This window comes from Boeremia exigua, assembly GCF_020726555.1.
Source record: "Boeremia exigua strain MPI-SDFR-AT-0100 chromosome Unknown C7974scaffold_4, whole genome shotgun sequence".
Classification (NCBI taxonomy): domain Eukaryota; kingdom Fungi; phylum Ascomycota; class Dothideomycetes; order Pleosporales; family Didymellaceae; genus Boeremia; species Boeremia exigua.
This window is the reverse complement of record NW_025763521.1, coordinates 548,979-565,642: the sequence shown is the minus strand read 5'-3', so window position 1 is coordinate 565,642 and position 16,664 is coordinate 548,979. Positions and strand designations below refer to the sequence as shown.

The window sequence follows — 16,664 nt, the reverse complement described above, 5'->3', positions numbered from 1 at the left end:
GAACACCGCGTGAACACGCCCCGAGAGTGATTTGACGTGAAACACCGTGCAATTGTTTGCCGGATTGGAATTGTTACTTTTACAAGAAGTGAATATCTCGACTCTTGAGATTTGTATTGTATTAGACCTCTCTCGGTGTTCAGTACCGCCCTTGTGCGCCTTTACAATAACGCCAGATATCAAGCACACCGCGTTACAATGATGGCAATGACACGCTGTATCTGTACGTATCTAGATGTGCAACGTCTTAGTGGCTCATTAACCAATACTGGATTACAGATGCCCTGTCAAGTTATGATGTGAAATGTACGTTGCTGTAGGGGGTTGTGGTGGGTATATAAATCGACTGTACTTCAATCAACGTGTGATGATCAACGAGAAGCCGTCCAGCCATGCGGCGGACGATCCGGAGAGACCGCCAATGGTGTAGCCTCGAGGAGGAATGAGAGTGTGTCTTGCAGGTGTTAGTCATCTTCAAAGTGTGTGCGTGTGAGGAACATACCCGCTGCCGCCTGTAGCGTTGCCGAACCACTCGCTTGTCCGTCCCAGATTGGTCAGGATCTGGATGCCATCGATCCAAAGCCCGGCACGCAACGCGAACCCGAGAAGTATTTCGCCCTTCCGTGTGTCTAATGGGAAATCGGTCGCGTGCCCTCCCCGCTTGCCGAAAACCTGGCTTGTTGAATCTTCGTAATAGAATTCCAGGCCATCGATGCACAGCCCAGACCAAACCTTGATACCGAGTAAGATTTTTGTCCGAATATGCGCGCTGTCCAGGATAAGCTCTACTGGCTGTGATCCTTCCATCTGAGAGTACCCCAGCTTACTACCGCGGTAGCCCCAACGACCGTCTGGGAACTTGACACGCGCTAGCTTAGGATTCGCAAGCTGACTGAAGTCCTCAATGACATGCTTTCCGCCTCCTGCAGAATACACTTCGACCTTCAATTTTGATTTCTGCTTCTCCTTAGGTAGCACAGAGCGGAGCTCGGTCTCGTCCAGTGTGACCTGTCTCGGGTATTGAAGCTCGACTTCGGGCCATTCTCGCCAATAACGACAGACATCATCCCCTTCTGTGTAAAGCTCGACCCAGGCAATCCCGGCTTTCGACGTAGCGATGACACCGCCCTGGCCAGGATCGACAGTCCAGACTTGTACGCTGCCATCGCTGCTCACGTCGGTTCTATCGATTGGTATCCGGAAGCACGGGTGGAACCTGAAGCGTAACACGTCCAGTCTGTGCCATTTGCACTCATCCTCCGGTAGTACCAGCCGCTGGCCAGGCGATTTTGTACGCGTTGAGTAGGGTTCGCGGCAGACGAACGTCCGATTCAGTGTGACATAATCGCGTAACATGACACCGGACTCCTGGTGGGGGCAGCCGAACAGATGTCCGGTCTCGTGAAGGTGAGCGCCAATGCCAATATTGGCTGCCTCCCAGTTACTGCCGGACTCGTTGCAGTCATTCGCTACACAGTTGGTATCTGTTCGCGTGCAGTCCTCAAATGCCTGTGTAACTTCCTCAATACTGGATGGGTAGCTATGCAGAGCTTGCGACCCGAATATGCCCAGCTGCAAGTCTGGCACTCCTCCACCGAGGGCTGCATGTCCGCGAATGACCTGCTCTTTCTTGTCCCATGTGGAGTCTATGAACATACAAGAGACATAGAGCTTCTGACCTGGAGTGATGTGGAAGTAGTCTTTGACTGCATCTGCGGCTATGCCAAATAGCTCCCCTTTCTTCGTTCCTGGCCCATACTGTTGCGCTCGATCAAGATCCCTTATCTCAGCAACAGTCTTCTTTGAGCGTATGACGTGCACCTTGGCTTGTGTACGAAAGTGGCCTGATTCCCAATCCTGAAAGCTTAGAGTGCCAGGCTCCCAGGCATCTTCGAATCGGAAGCAGCGTCGACCAAAGCCATGGCGCTTCATCTGCTCACCCGTAAATGCCTGCCACAGATAGGCAGACATACGAAATTTCTTAATGGCAAGATCCAGGCTATTCCCTTCGGTCTGCAAACGTGAAGGTGGTGCATCGTAGGTACCGGGTGAGTCGCTCCCAAGGATTATCGCGAGCTGAAGCGGGGGAGAATGCGTCAGGGGAAGGTAGTTGATGTTCATGAAAGTAGCGTGTGGAGAGATGGACTGATTGCCAGATGAGACCTTTGGGGACGAGAAGTCGAGACGGACCCGGTTCCAACCTGGCTCCAGGTGTAGCAATGCTTTGAAGTATGAGTCCCTTACCGGCCAGCATGTTGGCGGGAATCGGCCTTGGTGGTGATTGACGGTAATAGTGCCGTCGAGTGGTTTTTGGGAGGGCTCACCCACTTGTCCGAATATCAGTAGAACCTGCTGATGAACCTGCCCGTTGTCAGCATCCTCTGAAATCCTCAAGCATACTGTGACATACCCAGGAGTTGTCCGAGACGGAAATCACGCGCGGTGCGAGCAACGATGACCGATTGAACGAATTCTGTGTACCGGAGCCATTGGTAGGTGTTGTGGTCAAGCCCTGTAGATCTATTAGCCGTGTATGGGACACGCATGCTCATGCCCTCTCACATTCATGCTGTAGCGCTTCACAGGGTCAACGCTGGGTCGCTGGGGTCGAGGTGGTATGGGCGGTGCATCCCCGTCTGTAGTTGACGTCGCGGGCGTGGTGGAGGGTGTGGAGGAGGCGATGGGAGACGAGCTCATGGTCGAAGACGAAGGGCGGCGGCCTCCTTTCGTTGGGGACAGCTCGCCATTCTTATCATTGGCGAAGGCCGATGCTTTGCTGCTCTTTCTGGAGAGTTTGTGCAGGAACGAAGGCATGGCCGCTATGTTGCTGTGAATGGAGTACTCGGAGTTGCTATGAACTCATCGGCGTAACGAGTGGCGGGAGGGCAGATGCTGGGAAGTTGTAGAGGTTGAGAAAGACGCGGTGACGCGTAATGCAAGCGCGGTGGGCTGCGAGTGGGCGATCGAGCGTTTAGACAACGGCAATGGCAGTGCACCAAGAGATTATATTTGGCGCAAACGAACGACTGTCACGAGGGTTGTTCAGTGTGAAGAGCGAGGAAACGGTGCTGTTGTGGTCTCCGCTGTGTCGTCCGATTGAGAGCGAGAGCGCAAGTGCATCCGTTGCAGGGCCTGGCGGCGCAGATCCAGGCAAGGAAGTAGCATCCCAGGGCCGTTGAGCTCAAGCTTGGTCACAGCCGGCACGTGCTGTATTCGTTCAGCTAAAGGGGGTCAATGGCAGTGCGCTGTGACCGGCCGCCAAAGTTGGCAGAGCGCAATGTCCTCTCAAGGTCTGCGGAGCATGCAGGCAACGGCTCTCCATGGGTGAAGATGACGTTGTGGCTAGCACGACGTGCCTGCGGCCGAATTTGAGTTTGACCTTCTGCGAACGGCGCCCAGCAACAACAGCCCCCAAGAGCGGACGAGCGGAGTCGGTACTCCAAATACACACCAGCATCAGATGATAAGTACAAGACAAAACGCGAGTGCAAATGCAGGTCGCGTTGCACGCGATGCATGTCAGTACTGTGTGTTCGACACATCGGCCTTCGGACGCCACAGAGCCACGGGAAGTCGTCCATGTTCGCTCTTGTGACATATGATGTGCCATTGCTGCAGTTCTAGCAAATTATCTGTGTCTTCAAGACTGCCTACGGCCTTGCCATATTCGCTATAACAAGGCAAGAATGCTTGCACTGCCTTCGAGGCTAGGATCCGGAGAGCCGCAACCGTGCCCGAGACGCGGGGCCAGCCCCATATGTTACTTGGAATACAATACAGGAACTTACTAAGCACAGTTGGGGGCGCACCAATGCAAAGTGGGCTTGCTCCAAGGCTCTCGCTTCACAATGGCCTCAAGGCACTAGATCCATGAGATGATGCGTGTCTGACATTCACCAGCCTTGTTTCTGGTCTGTGCTTTGAGTTTAACGCTAAACTACTTCTCCACTGCATTCCTCCTTCGCCGGCGATCGACTCAGCTCGAGGTCTCAATGCTTGTCACTGTTTGACACAACTGCCAGCACCTCGTCAGCACACCCACGCTGCGTCCTCTGCACATATACCTCACCATGGCCGAGCAAGACGAGGTTGCGAGCAAGGTCTTGCGGCGAGCTCAGGTCTCAAAGGTTGCTTGCCCGGTGCCGCCTCTCCCTCGGCTAGTTTGCTAACATTGTCTTTTGTAGATGACCAGGACGCTGCAGAACAGGCTTGCGCTGGCCAACGTCAAGATCAAAAACGGCTGGGAGAGCCTCAGCCTCGACGCCATTGAGCCCGTCATCGATGTGGAGCTCAAGCGTAAGCGCCCTGGCTCCAGCAACGAGGCTATGTCCGATGCCTCAAGCGTCTCCGAACGCTTCTACCAGACAGGCGTACTCGACTCCTCTCCGCTCGCCGCCCCCATATTCTCCGACGACTTTCGACGGTCTGGCACCCGGTCTGTTAGCAGTGGCAGCCAGCACAAGCGCCCGAGGTATGACAAACCTGCCAACAGATACCCAGCATCGAGCAATCACACCCGCAACAAGGTCATGCGACCGGCTACGACGGCCTCAGCATCGTGGAAGAACAATTTCCAGCTGCCAGAGTCCTCGCCCGTGTATCACCGCAGACACGCCCGCTTCGGTCGGACACATGTGCCTAGTCTGTCCTTTGTCTCCGAGACATCGACTATCCCCGACGACCCGCGATCACCCCTCCTGTCCGAGGAAGACGACGAAGATCTACCCATCACCTCGTTCCAAATGAATAGATCCCACTTTGCGACGTCGCCGATTCGACCTCGAGCTCCGCGCACACCACCACCAGACGTCGCCCGCTCAGCACGTCTCCGTCAGAGGGGCTTTACTGCTGCTGGCGCCGCTCGTGAAGGCAAGAACGGTGAAGACGAAGCAAACCTGCTGATGTACCTGGCCACATCGCCAACACCAGTCCGTGCCGGCTCGGCGAAGCATCTGATGCACGCTCCGTCCACCCCACCTTCAAAGACAACACCCCTGCCATCATCCATGATGTCGACGCCTGGAGGCACCGGGCAGGCATTTGGGGGTCTTGTCGCTACAACACCCAACAATGTCAACTTTGCCGAATTCCTGAACATGACACCAAGCCCAGCACAAGCTCAGTTTGGCTCTTCCTGGAATCGCACTCCAGTCACCGGTAGAACACCTGCTGCACTGCGGGAGGCCAGACGTCGGCTCAATTTTGACAACCTAGTGCCTCCTACCAATGATGGTCCACGGATCATCCCAAAGGTCGAAGGTCTGGGCATGGACCTCGGAGGCGAGCTTGTTTCATGAAGCAATGCGAAGCAATAATATTAACTCAACGACGCCCACGGTCTCCGCGGCGCGAACAACGATCCTATAACGACCCTGGATACTTCGTACATGTCCAGCATATGTTGTTAGTCCTATACCCCTGTACGGCATTTGACTCCCCCAATTTTTTTTATCTGCAGCATTCCTTGTTTAGCATGGCGTTGATGGACGGTACCCAAGCTGCACCGCTCCCCTTTGGTGATGCGTATGTTTTGGAGCGTAGTATTGGATTCCATGAATTTTTGCAATTTTCCAACGCCAGTCACCCCATTTGGTGATTTGTCGTTTGACAAGACGGTGGGCACGCAAGCGCTCTGTACTACATCTATCCAACATTGCACCAGGCAGCCAGGCCGACCCTGGCAACGATTCTTTCCCTCTCTGCACAATACATGGATAGAGACTTTGCAGGACGATCAAGGTGACTGAGTCACTTTCAAAAGGTGCATATAGATTTATCCAATCATAAACATCTCGATCATCATAATCCGCCCTTCATGTTGGAGTAATTTAGTGCCCCTTTCTGAACCACATTGCGAACTGCTGCTTGCAGCACAGCTTAATCCTGATGGAACGACTCCGCATACGAGCACGACAGCGAATCGTTGCTACGCCACAGCCAGGATCGACAACGCATGGCCGGCAACCCCTTGACGATAAGCAGCTATAACCATGATCCCAAATTCTTCAGCCTTGAATTTTGCGCTACCCTTTGCCGTGCGAAGTGGACATGTTAAAAAACTCTGATCAGAGTCGAGATGCAACGGCCGGTGATTTTATGTCACGTAGCGGAGCACGATGCCCAGTGCACACCGGAGCGTCCCACCCTTGCAGGCACCCACATCGGTTATTCTTTTTCCTGCAGCACAACGCGGCCTGTCACTCCGCCAGCTGCGCACAGCAACACCGGCTGCGAGCCAAGAATCACGCCTCGAGCTAGACCGTCGCGGGGCTTTGCGAACGGCCGTCGTTTCCCCCCCGACATGGCACTATGAGCTCGCGATGACGACCCAATGAAACCCCTCGCCATGGCGACGCGCCCGGACGCGTTTCGACGTGCGAGTTTGGCGTCGGCGCCGGCGGTGGTTCGTGGGTCTGGTTGGCTGGTTTGGCTGGGGTAGCCCTGTTTCAGGGCATAGCACTTATTGACCTCCATTTGGATACTGGTACGGCTGACATAATTTAAGTAAATTACGGCGCGACCGAGACTTGTGGAGATAAGACGAGGCTGGGTGGCTTGCGTGTGGGCCAGGTTGCGGGCGGGATGATGGAGATCTACAGCAGGCGCGAATGCGGTGTGGATGTGCATGTGTTGCTCAACGTATGGATGCTGGCACCCAGCTGCTAGATACTGTTATCGTGAATGTCTTCCCTGTTTTGAAGCAGCTCTTGATCAGCATCTGCTGATGGATCCGGTGAGGTCACGGAGAACCGGTTGGCAGGAGCCGTGTTCGGCCCAATGTACCCACCTGCGCAAGCCAGAGAGTCTGGCGCTCCAAATGCCTGCTGACATCCAAATTGCGCTTCCCAGAATAGCACCGAACCACCCGACTCATATTGGCATCTGCATGGTTAGCAAATCCGTCTTGGGGGCGTTGTACGATCGCGGCTGTCGTGCTGCAGGAATCAATGCATGTGCTTAATCTGCATCGCACCGGTGCTACTTGTCAAACGTCAACGCATATACAGCAGAGGATTATACATGTGCCAGATACAGCTATCGATATGCAGGGTAGTTGTTGGTTTGACCTGATTTGAACTGTCTGGGATACATGCACATACGGTTGGCAGGGTTAGCTACAATCGGATTTTCGATGGCGAACAGACTGGCAAGAAGCACATGGAGGCTGCTATGGAGCTCAGATCAACTCGCTCGCCATCAAACTTTCTGTGTGTTGACAGCTCCGATGGTATGTTGTAGAGGGGTGTTTGCTATACATTTCGATGCTACTTATGTCAAACCCCAACAACAGCCCTGCATGTATCACTGATACCCTTCCTGCGGCCACTGTAAATTGCTAAGATCCGTTGCCGTAAACTGGGGAAAGGTGAAAGGTGGTATCATAACATTGCCAGTCTCCGTATCAGCGGCGCCAAAAAGCTGATCGATCTCGTTCTGTGGTCATACAGTCAGTCAGCCTGCTCTTGTCACTCTGAGTTGTATTTTAGAGACCTACCCAGTCAATATCTTTCAACAAATCCAACGGGCTACTGCTTGTGGAGGTGTTGGGTACACCAAAGCCAAGAGTCGGATTTTGGCTGTTCATGGTAGTAGGATCGGCGCCTGGCGACATCATCTGAGGAGATATTCCAAAGCTGCTAGAGGGTGTGGATGATGAGTAGTTGGGTACTTGATGCATGTCAAACCCTGCCAAAGGTTGCTGAGGAGTCGGTATTGCCGCCGTCGGCGGATCTTCAAAGGTACCCCAGTCAACATTTGGCATGGCTCCTGGAAAAGGTATGATACCAGAGCCTGAACTTCGACTCTGGGACTGGGGTGATGGTGGAGGTCGGAATGGTTGCTGAGGTGGTGACGATATTTGTGCGTCTGGCAGACTTGTGTTGCTGAAAGAAGCCTGGGTAACACCTTCTGTTGCGGACTGGGGGTTATTTTGCTGTTCTCTTTCCTCCGCCACTGGCGTTTTGACCTGAGAGCTAGGTATGTGAGGTTGCACGCTTGCTTGTGGCATGTCCACGGGTGCTCTCCACCGTTTGAGGCTGGCGTATACGCGCATTTTGTTCATGAGCTCTTCAACAACCACTCTGGTCTTCTGTGTATTCGTCATGTCTGGTCCCAAGTCGAAAACAAAGTCTAGGGCACGCCATGCCCGCTGCTCTAGTTCTGGTGCACAGGGTTGCGTGTACATTTCATTTATTATCAGTAACGCAGAGTGATACTGATGAAGCGCTCCGACGTACCATGACCAAGTAGACAGTACCGGTTGCTGTTCAATATTTTGACTGTGCTCAAGGATCATAATACCGGCACCGAGGACCATTTGACGCAGGCGGCTAGGCATTCTGAGCTTGTCTGTGGTCATGTATTTCTGAAGGATGTGGATGTAAAGTCTGTTGGACAGAATGCCATAAAATTCCGAAGCGAGAGCATGTAGAGGTGTTCTCTTGCTAAGCATGGGCAGGTATGTTTTTTCCATTGCAGCTCTGAACGAATGAATGCGTGCAAGTAGAAAACTGAGAGTAATCTTCTTCTCTCCTTCTCTTGCTTTTCTTTCCAGTTTGGGGCGCTCGACCCAAAGGTAACGATGCATATCGTAGCATTCGAAACGCATGCGTGTGATTGTCATATCAGTGAAGTAGGTTCGGTCATTTTTGCTGTCTATACTTCTGTCACCGTGCTCAGCTCGATCAAGATCGACGTCGTCAATGTTGAGAGGGAGACGCGTGTCGAAATCGTCTGGCCGGATCTGAGGCCGTGGTCCTGTCGCCTCGCACGTGCGTAGGTCGAGGAAGCATATCTGATGCCATATAAGGCGACGAACTTGGCACTCAATGGGAGATGTGCTGTATACTGAAGGGTCTGTGTGCAGGCCCATGCATTCAGCTAGTCGGATACAGGTGCCTGTTAGAGCGGAGTGGGCACGTGAGACTTCCGCTCGACATAGGGGGATCTGTTCGAACCCGTCAGCACGTGTTTGTTGCAAGGCTCGAGCAGATTCAAACATGTCTATCGACGACAGAATCGGCAACAGAAAACTTGGTGGCAAACATAACGGGCCGAGTTCTGTGACAGCCTCCAGAAGCCTCTTGCCAATTTACTCGCCATCAAATCTCCGTTTGTGGCCAAACCTGCTTGACGAGAATGCAGGAATTCTGCAAACTGTGAATCAAACATAGACCTACCAAGTACATGACAAATGCTTGTAAAGTTTCCAGCTTGGTTGTCGAAAGCAGATTAGCTCTAGAAAGAGCAGCTTCTGTAGCCTCTCTGAAATTATCCACTAGCCCCTGTTTATCAACACCGAACTCTGATGTTACTTGATTATTAGACATGGAGACAACGGAGCTTAGTAGAGCGGCGAATACAACAGCTTGGAATGAGGTGCGAGGCTCGATGCCAGACGATACGGATTCCCAGAATTTCTCGTAACGTCGCTCAAAAGACGGGCGATGCACGGTTCTCGCAACTGTATGCACAGCTTGCCAATAATGTGCCATCAGTTTGTCGACCAGGACCTTAGCAGGCAGATAGTTCATCAGTGTTGTTCGTTCAGCCCCTGGAGTAAAGAAGAAACTCGATGAGGGCGCAACATAGTCATTGGATGGCATCATCCAGTCTACTGCACCGGTATCGAACGTGTTTGATTCCTGTTCTGTCTTGGGTAGCACCTTCAGTGCTTGTCCAAGCTGAGTATAACACGTCAGTTCAGTCGAATGGAAGACGTTGAGAGACTCACTTCATCGGAAAACCTCGGTCGCACGAGACCACCAATTCTTTCAGTGATTCTGACTTTGCCCAGCGCTATACCAAGATCTACGATGTTGTCATCGTCCTCCTCATCTTCATAATATGCGGCATCTTCTCGTGTGAATTCTGATGATATCAAATACTTGGTACCGTCTCCTTCCTCATCTCCGCTATAGGTCTCTTCTAACCTTGAACCGAGGTCGGGTTCACTGGCAGTTGCCAATGACGTTGTCTGAAGTCGATTTCGTTTTGCAGCATCTTCTTCGAGACTCCTTTCGAGTATTCCCATCTTCTCCTTTACTTCAGCTAGCCTGGCTTGCGCTGCAGCATCAAAGCTTGGAGATATAAAGAGACATTGACGCGAGACCTTGACGCAATTAGCGCAAGGTTGCCCCTTGTCGCACTTGAGTTTTCGGCGGCGGCATTCCAGGCAGGAGCTGATGATACGATTGCGCCGACGGGGACGTTGCTGCGCATTTTGAGTCTTTCTTTCGTTCGCAGTATCAAATGTGCTGCTAGAACCCGGCAGCGTCGGGCTTGCCGAATCAGTCATTGTTGGAATTGGGTGTCGTCGTCGCCTGGTAATATGCAGATAAGGCTCGAATAAGACACTCAGGGACGTAGGTGTCGGCTCGGTCTCCTGGTGACCGAATGTTCAATCCGTACTATAGAGCTTAACTTGAGACTCTGTGTTGCGGCTGCTTCTTGCGGTGATTGGTGGCGCCCTAGGATCTTCGTACTTCGTATGTACGTACTTGGTTTGTGAATCAACGTTTGCTGTTGGCAGGCTTGCCAACGCGATGCACGGGCTTCAAACAGAGCTGCTAACAAGAGACTGAAATGAAGTCGAATGACCCCACCTTCAACAGAGATGCTTTGAAAGATGTATGCCTGGAGCTAGAGGCGTATACGACGTCCCGCTGCCCAGTAGCGATTGTGATGGTGATCAGGATGGTGTTATCGGACCCTCAGTATCTAGAGCTGGAAAGCGCGGTGCAGCATTGCGAAGGTGCTATACAGTGTTGAGATGGTTGGTTTCGAAGACTGTGCTGACTGCACGTCGAAGCTGGCCGAGCTAGGCACCCAAAGAGGCGTTCTGTCTAGTTCCAAGTAGTGTTCGATGTGCCCCTTCCAGATGGCTTCGTCAAGACTACTAAGGCATCCAAGGAATGCATCATGCACAATCTTTCACGACGTGGACGTTACCTAGGTACTGACGGTCAATCACGCAAAGTAGTGACAGCCCTGACTCGCTCAAAGCATAGTCGTTTGTCAAAATCCGGTGCCTATCACACAAACCATCCCTGTAGACCAGGAGATACCCTTCTAACTACAATCTAAGATGGTAAATGCGTGACGGCTTTCACAGTCGACAGATCAGCATTGAGGCCTGCTGTGTCTGGAAGTGCGCAGCAGGTTGCAGATCGGCGTTTGGTGGCTGTGGAGCGGCTCGGCGAAGTGCAGAATGGGCCAAAGACGCGTTGCGCGGCGCGAACGCGCGACGATTTCCCGCTCCACAATTGGTCTTGACAACCCGCACAGGTCCCACGTAAACACGCCTTTGCTTGCTCTGCCCTGACCACCTACACCCCACTTACACCACATCTGCTAGAAGCGTGCATTTTCACGTCTTCAGCCTTGATTCAACAACCATCTGACGATCTCCACACACACTCCAGCTCATCCATCCCACCATGTCTGTCGTTTCGCTCCTCGGCGTCGAGGTCAAGAACAACCCTGCCCAGTTCGACGCGCCTTACGAGTTCGAGATCACCTTCGAATGCCTCGAGCATCTACAGAAGGGTGAGTGGGAGCACCATTGCTGTATGGAATCACACTGACGCTTGTGATAGATCTTGAATGGAAGCTGACTTATGTCGGCTCTGCTACCTCGTAAGCACTTCCTCTGCTGCCTCTATGACGTGCAGCACTGACGCGCAACAGTAACGAGTATGATCAAGAGCTCGACTCGGTCCTCGTCGGCCCGCTGCCCATGGGTGTGAACAAGTTTGTCTTCCGTGCCGATCCACCAGACCTGTCCCGCATCCCGAACAGCGAGATCATCGGCGTCACAGTCATCCTGCTCAGCTGCAGCTACGAGGACCGAGAATTCGTTCGCGTTGGTTATTACGTCAACAACGAGTACGTTGACGAGGCACTGGCCCTCGAGCCACCCGCGAAGCCTGTCATCGAGAAGGTGCAGAGGCAAATTTTGGCTGAGAAGCCGCGTGTCACGCGCTTCGCTATCAAGTGGTATGTCATGTCCTCCCCTGCCTAGCACTCATAGATTGCTCGTCCACTTGAGATCCCCTCGTCTGACTGTCACAGGGATTCTGAGGAGTCCGCCCCGCCTGAGTATCCTCCTGAGCAGCCCGAGGCCGATCTTAACGCAGACGGCGACCAATACGGACTCGAAGAGGAAGAAGAAGAGGATGAGGAGGCCGAGGGTGCTGCGGTAGAGGGTGAGGATGCCGCCATGGCCGGTGGAGAGGAGACTGCGGGTCCTGCGGCTGAAGACGAAGAGGGCGAGTCTGACGGCAGCGAGGATATTGACATCGAAGACTCCGAAGGCGAGGACGAGGATGAAGAGGAAGGTGGTGACGATGATATGGAGATGGACGATGGCGAGCCCAGTGCTTCCAACGGCGACAAGCAAGCCCAGCAACAGCCTGGGAAAATACAGCAGCAGCAGAATCCGGATGTTATGGTGCACTAGGCTCGGACAGCGTGTCAGAGTAAGCTTGATAGCTGGATGTCTCCAGAGTCTAGGGTGGGTTGGTTGCTGTATTCACAAGCGTGCGTTGGATAGACGAAATGATTAAAATATACCCCTTAGTACTGCTATGGATTCATTTGTTTTCCAAAGCAGGCTGTCTCTTCTGCAGGATGCATCACTTGGCTCTCGAATACACTGATGCCCTTTTACCCTTGAAGGGGCGAAATGCAAGAGAAATGCCTTGTCTGAGTCTGCTGAACTACACTCATGCTGAGGAAGCATCTTTGTCCAGCCCTCTCCTGCCCTGACTTCCAAAGCAGGCAGGAGGCTGCATTCATCAGGAGATTCTACGGCTCACGGCCGAGCGTCGTATGACTGTCAGCGTTCAATGACTTCACGCTCCAGCACATCGTCACTCCAACACTGCCCGATCTCATTTGCTCATGCCCAAAGGTGGGCTACACGACATGCAGGCTGCAACGGCTTGCGCCACGAACGGGTACGCCTCAGCTCGACAGCAGGTCACAAGTCTGATAGGTCAGCACCGTGGAAATGTTTCAAGGTGTGCCGGATACGGTGGCTTGAAGCGGAGCGCGATCCACAGCCTCGATGGCGCAGCAGCAGCACTTGTGACCGACGCGCGCCAACGGGAAGCCCAAACATTTATAGTAAACGCGAGCTCTAAGCACGCGCCGAGTTGATGATTGATGTGGTCATTTCCCTGATTACTCCACTCGTTTGCATATGACTTTGCAAGTGCCTGTTCCAGAAGGTTAGTCGGGCATCGACGTCAAAGGCCTCCACTTCTCCAGACTGGACATCCTAGCGGCTTCCGATCATTTCAGTCTGTGTCGGTGCAAAACGGTCTTCACCAGTGTTTCGAGGCTCTTTCTCAGGCTGCATCTCTGCGCGCCAGGCCTCCTCTTTCCTGCCACCGCCTTGTGCCGCCATCTTGTCCCGAGCCTCTCCTTCTTGCATAGATCCCCATATCACACAGCATTCACAACTGTCGGATTTACCCGTCCATTCCGATAGAGCACGGCATACCGCAAAGCGGTCCAGACGCGTGGTCACTGCGAGACGCCCAGGGTTGGGTACCCCGCCGCTAGGTGAGTACGATCATTTCCTGCTCCGCGCGTCATCGGGTCTCATCTACCTCCATGGTCGCCTTGGTAGAGAGTCGTCAGCCTGAAAGGAGACTGCGACCAAGACTTTTCTTCCTGGACGCGGGCTGACACTTGCGTTTATAAGACCCTAACTTCGGCGACCGAAAGCAGCGATAGCTATGAGCTACCACCACCAACCTGGCCAGCCACAGCTAGGGGCGACATTCGTCCCTGGTGGCTTTGATGACTATTATATGCCGGCTCCTTCGCCTGAAGTCATTTCGCCAGCGCCTCAACGGTTCGTCTGACCCCTACAAGCTGCGCCTTGGAATTGCGCCTGCTGACGTAGTCCTCCCGGGATAGGATAATGCCCGAGGTGCCTGAGAACATGCAAGACAACCTCCAGTACATGGAGCTCGAGGCAAACGCCCCTCGCGCAAACACCATGGCATCGCCTGGGTATGACTACAATCAGACACAGGGAAACCTCCTTCCCCGGCAACAGACCTTCCAGGACGGGGGTGCGCCGGCGAACGGAGAGCAATGGCCGGCGCGACATGCAAGCATCTCATCGACCTTTCGCGGGCCTCCCAACGTGCAGCCCCTGAACGAGTACCAGCAGCCCTCCCACGACTACAACCAGTTCGCGCAGACCGGCGATGCGCCCAATTTCTCGCCGTTCCCCAAGATCCCCCACCGCCCCCAAAACGTACCGCCGTCCGATGATGAGAAGGAAGCCACCCTCGAGAATGCGCGACTGCCCGTTCTCAATTCAAACGACCCTGAGATGCAGCTGGCATGGGCACAAGACGCTTTGGGATACGTAGACGCTGCGCAGTTGCATGAGCTGCGCGTTGCTGAAACTCAAGGAGCCAGGCCATCAACGCCTCAGATTGAGCATCAGCTGCGCGCAGATGCGATGAACGTGGTGCAGTTCTTAGCAGACCAGCACCACCCCAAGGCTATGTTCATGCGAGGAATGTGGCTCGAGTTCGGCAAATTCGGAATGCGCGCAGACAAGAAGGAGGCTTTCAGATGTTACTCTCGCGCAGCCAGTAAGGGTTATGCGAGGGCTGAGTATCGAATGGGTATGCAATTCGAGCAGTCGAATGATCCTATCCGCGCTCTCCAACACTACAAGAACGGCGCAGATCAGGGCGACTCTGCATCGAACTATCGCCTGGGTATGATGACCTTGCTTGGGCAACATGGGCAACAACAAGATTACGGCAGAGGTATTCAACTGATCCAAATTGCTGCATCTTCAGCAGACGAAAATGCACCCCAGGGCGCCTATGTCCTGGGCATGCTCCAGTCGCGAGAACTTCCCCAAATCCTTGTCCCTGAATCGTTCTTGCCATACGATGAGAAGGCCGCAAGGCAGAACATTGAGAAGGCGGCGTTTCTTGGTTTCGCGAAGGCTCAACTCAAGATGGGATCCGCATACGAGCTGTGCAGCTTGGGTTGCGAGTTCAACCCTACGTTGTCGTTGCACTACAATGCGCTAGCTTCGCGTCAAGGCGAACCAGAAGCAGACATGGCCATTAGTAAATGGTTTCTTTGCGGTCACGAGGGCGAGTTTTCAAAGAACGAAGAGCTCGCATACATCTACGCACAACGTGCCGCAGCCACCGGGCTTGCAACCGCCGAGTTCGCCATGGGTTACTTCAACGAGATCGGCATGCACGTAAACGTGGATTTGCAAAAGGCAATGGAGTGGTACGAGAAGGCTGAGCGGAACGGTAACAGGGACGCCATTGCACGCATTGAAAGTCTGTCAGTATCACGGACGCTGTCGAAGAAAGACCACGAGAATGTTGCGATCAACAGGATCAAGTCTCAGCATGGGTCTATGCGGGGGAAACGACCCGCACGGCTGCAAAAGCCTGCTGCACCTACTCTGCCATCTATCAACGACAACAGCCCTTCAGACTACGGGAACAGGGGCGATTCCACAACGCCATACCCCGTATCTGACCAGCCACCGGTCATCAACACGCACCCCAGTGCAGCACCATACGGACGGTCCGCATCAACTGCGCCATACCCAGTTGACAACGGTCCACCGCGTATTGGATCCGCCCGTCCTATGGCAGGTGGATTCGCGCCAGAAATACGGGCGGCTAGTGTCCGACCTACATCCTCAGGCAACGCGTTTAACATCAACCCCAATCTCTATCCTGCTAACAATGGATATGGACGCGGTCGACCTCCACTTGGAGCCGAGTCGCATACTAGCCCACTCCCTATTCGTCCCCATACAAGTGTGAACGAGATAGGACCAGGTGGCAGAGGCATGCGCCCTGTTCAAGGCGCCGGTCGTGGATTGCCAGTGGGAGGTCCTGGAGGGTACAGACAACCCGGGGGCCCAAGCGCACAACGTCCAGAGATGGATCGCCCTCAGACAGCTCAGCCAGTGGACATCGGATACAACGCGCCAGATGGGCGTAATAAGCTTCAAAAGCCTGGTCAGGGCATGAAGAAGTCGCCTACTATTCCAGACATTGGCTACGTCGCTCCTTTGGAGCCGCGGCAGCACACAAGACCCTCCACCGTACAGCCCGGCCAAGAGAGCAGGACGAACTCCATTCGTGGTGACAGACCTCCCAATGGCACGCCCGGGCAAGGGTCGCATCCATCATCGAGGCCAGGATCAGCGGGTCGACCTTCCGGCCAAGAGCCACTGCCTAAGCCGCAGAGGGTACCAACACAGCAGCAAAGACCACGTCCACAAGCAGCGCCTGCGTCTGCCCCTGCAGCGAACAAACCTCCAGCTGCAGCGCCTGCGACCAAGCCCGCCGTCGCCTCACCATCCGGCAATGGACCAAAGACATTCGATGAGATGGGCGTTGGGCAGGCGCCCCAGGAAAAGGATTGTGTAAGTGGCCCTTTGATATCTTCTCAGCCTTCACTAATTCCAGCAGGTGGTCATGTAATCCGAACTATGGTGCCATTTAATTTCCAACGCGTGGCTTTTCGTAGAGCATTTTGCATCTTTATTTAGGCAGCAAATCATCTCAGCGTTACTACCACTCAATTCTATACCCAGAGCTCTGCGCTCTTCTTTAGATTATATGCATTCGTAGAAGGAGTTAGTC

At 53.7% G+C, this 16,664-nt stretch overlaps 5 protein-coding genes across 5 annotated transcripts; 3 read left to right on the top strand and 2 right to left on the bottom strand.

Annotated features, from left to right (window-relative positions):
* Positions 1–12: 12 nt before the first annotated feature.
* C7974DRAFT_143985 (putative peptidase family-domain-containing protein) lies at positions 13–3,015 on the bottom strand. Its single transcript, XM_046135660.1, has 4 exons — positions 2,563–3,015; positions 2,411–2,512; positions 503–2,361; positions 13–454 (listed from the first exon to the last, which is right to left on the bottom strand). The coding sequence occupies exons 1-4, from the start codon at positions 2,812–2,814 to the stop codon at positions 358–360; spliced, it is 2,310 nt and encodes a 769-aa protein (XP_045998807.1). The 5' UTR covers positions 2,815–3,015; the 3' UTR covers positions 13–357.
* Positions 3,016–3,818: 803 nt separating this feature from the next.
* C7974DRAFT_389786 (uncharacterized protein) lies at positions 3,819–5,797 on the top strand. The gene is made up of 2 exons (XM_046141406.1): positions 3,819–4,127; positions 4,185–5,797. Exons 1-2 carry the CDS (start codon positions 4,071–4,073, stop codon positions 5,295–5,297), a joined length of 1,170 nt encoding a protein of 389 aa, XP_045998806.1. The 5' UTR covers positions 3,819–4,070; the 3' UTR covers positions 5,298–5,797.
* Positions 5,798–7,193: 1,396 nt separating this feature from the next.
* On the bottom strand, positions 7,194–10,781 carry C7974DRAFT_422587 (uncharacterized protein). The gene is made up of 4 exons (XM_046144340.1): positions 9,734–10,781; positions 9,180–9,683; positions 7,496–8,947; positions 7,194–7,434 (listed from the first exon to the last, which is right to left on the bottom strand). Exons 1-4 carry the CDS (start codon positions 10,295–10,297, stop codon positions 7,303–7,305), a joined length of 2,652 nt encoding a protein of 883 aa, XP_045998805.1. The 5' UTR covers positions 10,298–10,781; the 3' UTR covers positions 7,194–7,302.
* Positions 10,782–11,438: 657 nt separating this feature from the next.
* C7974DRAFT_450535 (ASF1 like histone chaperone-domain-containing protein) lies at positions 11,439–12,707 on the top strand (the record flags this gene model as incomplete). Its single annotated transcript, XM_046145745.1, has 4 exons — positions 11,439–11,547; positions 11,598–11,637; positions 11,689–12,001; positions 12,032–12,707. 4 exons carry the CDS (start codon positions 11,439–11,441, stop codon positions 12,458–12,460), a joined length of 891 nt encoding a protein of 296 aa, XP_045998804.1. The 3' UTR covers positions 12,461–12,707.
* Positions 12,708–13,745: 1,038 nt separating this feature from the next.
* Positions 13,746–16,570, top strand: C7974DRAFT_308273 (uncharacterized protein; the record flags this gene model as incomplete). The annotated part of the gene is made up of 2 exons (XM_046138163.1): positions 13,746–13,868; positions 13,916–16,570. The coding sequence occupies 2 exons, from the start codon at positions 13,746–13,748 to the stop codon at positions 16,568–16,570; spliced, it is 2,778 nt and encodes a 925-aa protein (XP_045998803.1).
* Between the last annotated feature and the right edge of the window lie 94 nt (positions 16,571–16,664).